The following is a 6458-nucleotide window of genomic DNA, read 5'->3' as shown; positions in this document are numbered from 1 at the left end:
GAATTTCTTAATAGTATTACTCCTTCGGGAATGCCATGTCATAAATTAAAATTGAAAGTGGTTGCAATCATCATGCTATTGAGAAATCTTAACAGTAAATGGGGTCTTTGTAATGGTACTGGATTTATTATCAAAAGATTATGACCTAACATTATCAAAGCTGAAGTATTAACAGGATCTGTGGAAGAAGAGATTGTTCTGATTCCAAGAATTGATTTGTCCCCATCTGACACTGGCCTCCCATTTAAATTGATTCAAAGACAGTTTCCTGTGATGCCAGCATTTGTGATGACTATTAATAAATCACAAGGATAAATTCTAGACAGCGTAGGAGTATTCCTACTTGAACCCGTTTTCGGACATGGTCAGTGATATGTTGCTTTCTCTTGAGTTTGAAGAGCATGTGACGTTAAAGTTAAAGTTGTAAATACTTAATCAGAAGGGAAATTAATCAAGCACTCTGAAAGTGTTTTCACTTTTAATGTGGTATACTGAGAGATATTAGAATAAGTTTAATCACTTTATCAGTCATTGTTTGCATCAATGTTTTTTTATATCATATTTTTGTTGTTTTCATATCATGTTTTTGTTGTTTTTATATCATGTCTTTGTTGTAATATCATTTTGTTATTGTTTATTTATTAATAAATTCATATATTATTTTCATATACATTTTACTCATTTCCTTTCATCTCTGACACTTCTATTATAGAGAAAGGGAAAACAGCAATATTAAAATATTTTCTCTAATTAATTCCCTTCTAATGTGCATGAATTTCGTGCACTGGGCCACTAGTAAAAAATAAAAGGAAAAGTTTAGCAAGCAGACATGGATTTGAATTCTATCTTTAAACTTATTTTTTTAACCTAAGTATTCCCAAAGCCTCAGTCTTCTTGTATAATAAGCAATTAATAAAGATTGTATTATATGGGTGTTAAATGGATTAAATTGAAGAAACATAAAGAATTTAGTATAGTACCTGATGCTCAGTGAGCACTCAGAAAGGGAGCAATATTTATTGTTTAGTAAATGAAATAATTAAAGCATCTGTCACGGTAAGCCCGTGAACATTGGGCGCTGGAACATGGCATAATAAAAACCATGTTTTAGGAAGGTGACTTGGGTAACCAGAAGCAGAATGACCAGGAGCCTAGTTAAAAAGTTTTTCAATCAATTCTTTAACTTGTGAAGGTAAAAGCCTCAAATCTGATAGGAAAAGGAAAAGGAAAAAATGGATGGAGAGATTAAAAAATAAAATAGCACATCAGGCAGCCGGGCTGTAGTGAAAAAAACTGAACAGTGAACATAAGCATTCAAAAAACCTGGATTAGAATTCCAACTCTAGATGAGTGACATTGAGAAACTCTATCTTCACGTCTCTTAAATCTGTTTTCTCACTCAAACCAGTGTTCTGTGAATGAATTTTGTAATACACACAAGAGGTATGCAAATGTAAGTTATAATTATAAGAGGCAGGCAGAGAAAGAAAGGCAAAGTTAGTGTATCTCACAGTGTGGAGAATAGGGAGTGAGTTTAGATGAGGAGATGTGGTCGACACAGTCAGACAGTACAAAAAAGTCAGGGTGAAGGGGAACCTTTGAGAGTTCCCTACTGTTCACTGTTGTAGCCCTGCCATGAATGTTGGGTTGCCATGTTGCATTCTGATAAGGTTGGCCTGATGAGGCCAAGGATAAAGGTAGGAGTCTTTCAAAAAGAGGGACTTAAATAGCTTTCCTACCTCAACCATCCATGGAAGGGTAGGATGCCAACTGGATGAAATAGTCCCCCAGAAACAATATAAGTGGAAATGCCGGACTCCAATTTCACTCTTAATGGGAGGGAAGATACCTTCACACAGACTCCTAAGGGGCTGCCCTAAGCTGGAGTAAGGGCTGGATAAGAACCCGGTGCTAGAGAGGAAGTTAAGTTTTGTATGCCAGGTTGTCCAGAGTCATGAACCTCTGTGATACCTTTCTTTTATTATTCCCCACACTTTGGTAGAGTCATATCTGGGCATTTAAATGTGCCAGCCTGGCCCTGGCCAGTATTGTTCAATGGTTAGAGTATCAACCCTCACACCAAAGGGCCGTGGGTTCGATTCCCAGTCAAGGGCATAGGTTGCAGGTTCGATCCCCCTGCCCCAGTCAAGGTTGAATGCAGGAGGAAACCAATCAATGTGTCTCTCTCACATTTATGTTTATTTTTCTCTCTTTTTCTCCCCCTTACTCCCCCATCCCTTCTAATCAGTGGAAAAAATATCCTTGTGTGAGGATTAACAAAAATAAAAATAAAGTAAAATAAAATAAAAGTGCTAGCCTGGCTTGGCTGGTGTGGCTCAGTGGTTGACCATTGACCTATGAACCAAGAGGTCAGGGCACATGCCTGGATTTTGATTCTCCCTCCTCATTAATAGGTCTATCTCCCTCTTCCTTCCTCTCTGAAATCAATTAAATTATTTTAAAAATAAATAAGTGTGCCTTCCTGTTCTGTGTGCAATATGCATGGGCACCACTACTTCAAGAGGACAGAGGGTAAAAAGATCAGTAAGTGCTCCCCAACAAGGAAAAGGTGAATCTGGGAGGAAAAAAACTGAATCTCTGATGTCCAGCCACCCTGACCTATGTCCTTCCTGCACTAATCTCAAATCATCCACATTTCCTTTTATTAATGGGTTTCCTTACCCCAAAGACACTGACAATAATCAGGAGCCAACTTATTATGAGAGAGGATGATAAATGTACACATCCAAAAATCTTCCAAGTCAATTTACACTCAACTTTTCAGAAATTCAATGAACTATATAAAAGTAAGACAGCTTCTCAACGACAAGACTGCACCTGCTGAGGCCACTTCCTGGTGTGGAGGGAATGGGTCTCCCTGTAAAGACAAGATCTCCTGCCCTAGGACTGCCAGGGAAGGTCATTCATTGTTAGCAAATTTCTTGTCAACTTGCTGCTGAGAAAGCTGCTTCTGATAGGAAACCGAAACTGACTGGGACTTTCCACTCCCCAAGACCTTTGACCATAAAAGGTCATCAGTTACAGGGATTATGAGGTGTCTGTGCTGAGGGTAACACAAAGGGGCCATAGGAGCAGCCTGGGGGTGGGAGAAGGGGGTCGTGGGCTAGAACAGGTGAAGGAAGAACCTGGCAAGAGACTGAAATAGGTTCTAATTTGAGGGCTAGAACAGAATGATGATATCATCACAGAATCATATTTTGCACTGGTTGTATTTCTATGCTGTGTGTATTTCCTATAATGGGCTCCCATTTTGTTCATCCAGGGACATCAACAACCAGCATTCTCAAACTTTAGTGCCTCAGAGTCACCAAGGGTGCTGGTTCAAAGTGCTGATGCCCTCACCCACCCACACTCAGGGTTCCTGAGTCTCCAGGACAGAGCTGGGCTGTGTCTGTTTAACCTGCTGAGGGTTAATGAGATGCTAAAGAAGAAAAGAAGAGTTGCTAAGGGCCAGAACCATGGTGATGCTAACAGTTGGAATCAAAGTGGTAACATCCCTTGAGGAAATGCCTTATATCATATAGCTGCAATTCTGTGCATTACTTGGTGAAATTAATCCTTGGAAAACTCTGTACCTGTTTCCATAAAGCTCTGGGCCCAGCAGGTCTCCTGTCTCCTGCCCCCTGCCCGCCTCCCTTCTTTCACACTCTTCTGTGTTCCCCTTTCCTCTCTGGGTTTCATCTTTCCTTCCTGGATCCTTGCTTAAAGCTTTCCAATTGCTCTCATGGCCTTGTAAGCCTCCTTGCCTCTCCTCTGGCCCAAATGTTTCTCAAATCCAGGGAAGGAAAGCGGGATTAGGAGTTGTCCACATCCTCTCCTGGGAGATTCCAATGGAAAAAGTGTGTGCTCTGGGAGTGTCTGGTCACGTGCTTCCCTCTAAAGGACCTGGTGGTTGTCTTAAGCAAGCAGATGTTTGATATTCGTCCTCCCCCTTTCTTTTTTGTGTGTGTTTGTTGTGGTTGTTGTTGTTATTGTTGTTAATCCTCACCAGAGGATATTTTTTCCATTGATTTTTAGAGAGTGGAAAGGAGGTGGATGGGAGAGAGAGAAAGAGAGAGAGAGAGAGAGAGAGAAAAACTTCGATGTGAGAGAGACACATCCACACGGGATTGAACCTGCAATCCTGCAGTGCACTGGCCAATGCTCTAACCACTGAACATACCAGCCAGGGCCTCCCCTTTTCTTCAACAGCAAAAGCAAGCGGGAGGAGAGAACTCAGCTGCTCAACTGCTTTCGAGGGGGAACTTCCCCCTCAAAAGCTCAAAACTCTCAACCACCTTCAACCCAGTCTGAGGACCAGCCTGAAACCCAGGGACAGGTACCAGCGAACGACCAACAAAGACCGTGGTGATCAGGAGCAAGCTGTCATCTCCCTCCAATAATTCTCTCTATTTCACCCAGGCAACGTGATTTTAAGCAGGCCTCTGCTCGTTCCCAGGTGACCCCAGAACCACAGGGAAGCTCCATGACCCATGGGGAAATCTCATGACCCCTCCCATTGCTTAGCCCCTTCCCCCCGCCCTAAAAATTAACAGAAAGAAAGGCTCTCCCTTTCTCCCTCTCAAATGGAGCACTGCCCATTCCCAGAGAATCAGTTACCAAATCCAGAACAGCACACAAATATGTCTCTTCCAGCTCCACACTTGTTGTGGAGCGACATTCGCGAGAATAAGACCACCGACTCCAATTAGGTCTTAAACAGCAAGCGAGGATTTATTGAGCTGGCCAGTGACTACAGTTACAGGACCCTGCTGAAGCAGAGGCTGAACTGCAGTGCCTACTACAGGAGTTACATTTTATTATTAAATTCTGTGGAGGCCCAGAGAAAAATGTGTCTTTCAAATTCTGGGCCCCCAATATGGAGGAAACTCTCTTTATTTATACTTTTTCCAGTCCTTTGTCTCCCAAATTTGGAATGAGACTTCCAGGCCTTCTGAGAAAGAAGGCCTGCGTTCTGGGAAGGGGCCATGAGACCATATCTCAAGGCCTGGCCTGATGTCAGTACCTTCCTATCTATGTGTTTTAGGAACAGACAGCACAGCATGACCCGTCTGGCCAAAGCGCCAATATGCAGCCCAGCACACACTGACTTTCATTGTTAAGGACTCACTTGTTCTCACTCAGAAGAACTGCAGTTATCTCTTCAAAGGTCTGATTTTCATGGTCTCTCCCAACAGAAACCAATGTGCCTATTTTCAACCAAATTTATCTCCCTAACGTATAGTTGGACTTTCATCCCTGGAAACGTTCTCTTCCCTTAAAATCGTATTCCCATAAACCTTGGGAGTTCTAGAACTGCTGCCTCAATTGGCAGAAGACCAAAATCGCAAGAGATGCAACTCTGCCATTAGCACACTCCCTATTAATACATTAACGCCCTATGTAGCCTTGTAAAATGAGGCCAGTACCCAGGCTCTCAGCGCCTTTAGGTTCTCCCTGGCACGGTTGTGCCCCCACCTGCCACCTCCAGGCAGAGGCAGCACTGCTGAGTTCCTAGGCCCCGGGCAGAGGAACTCAGCGACTCCGCGCATTTCTGGTCCATTCTGCAACCCGCCTACCCCCAACTGCTGCTGCTGGAGCCGGTCCCGCTGCGCGCCCCAGTCCAAGTGTCCCCACAGGCAGAGCCCCATGGTCTCCTCTCACCCCCGCCCCGTCGCCCCTCACCGTCATGTGGGTGGAAGAGCACTAGGAAGCGGGCCGTGCTGCCGGGTTCCTGTCGGACCTCACACTCCCCGCCTCCCGATCTCTTCTGGCTCTGGAAGTACAACTGCAACTTGGTGATCAAGCTCTTCGGGGGATCGGGACCCCAGGACCCCTCGACCAGCAGCGGGAAGTAGCCGGGTGCAGCCATCCTCAGCCCTGTTCAGGGAGGGACTGCTAGTCCTACCCCAGCTCAAGCAGTTAACTTTGCCTCTTTCGCTTTCGTTTGGGGGGTCGGGGAGGGAACTCCTCCCAGCTCTTAGGTTACTGCCTTTAGCTGTAAACAGCAACCTCAGATTTGATGAGTCACCCCCTCAGAATTTTCACTTTCATCTGGGCCCCAGGGCAAGGCCATCCAGATATTTGGGTGAACACGGGTCTCTAAACCCAGGGCTCATTTGCCACACACATAAGCCACAGGTGAAATCAGCAGCTTTCTGTCACAAGATTTCCTGCAGCTTTATTTTTGCCTCAACAGGACATTTGACAAGGAAATAAAATGGCTCATCAAACTGTGTATCTTTAGAACATTTGGGGTCCATTTGGGAACTTCTTTCAACAATTAATGAACTGAGAGAATTTTACCTCGTTTTCCTTCCTTTGCAGTTTGTTCCTGGACCTGCTAATATTGTTTGTGTAGAAATAGGGGGCGGGAGGGGAGGAGAGTACATTCACCAGTTTTTTACATAATATTTACAAAGTGCCATGCACTTGGGATGGATTTAACAGATGGACAC

The 6458-nt window shown here is 44.1% G+C and overlaps 1 protein-coding gene across 1 annotated transcript in view; it reads right to left on the bottom strand.

Moving 5' to 3' along the window:
• Positions 1 to 5943, bottom strand: part of LOC102256107 (poly [ADP-ribose] polymerase 14-like) — a 23568-nt gene extending 17625 nt beyond the window's left edge. The window contains exon 1 of the mRNA XM_014545242.1: positions 5686 to 5943. Within this exon, the coding sequence (XP_014400728.1) occupies positions 5686 to 5872 (187 nt within the window). The 5' untranslated portion in view covers positions 5873 to 5943. The remainder of the gene's footprint in view (positions 1 to 5685) is intronic.
• Between the last annotated feature and the right edge of the window lie 515 nt (positions 5944 to 6458).

Source organism: Myotis brandtii, unplaced genomic scaffold, assembly GCF_000412655.1.
Source record: "Myotis brandtii unplaced genomic scaffold, ASM41265v1 scaffold4, whole genome shotgun sequence".
Classification (NCBI taxonomy): Eukaryota; Metazoa; Chordata; class Mammalia; order Chiroptera; family Vespertilionidae; genus Myotis; species Myotis brandtii.
This window is presented reverse-complemented; position numbering and strand designations above follow the sequence as displayed.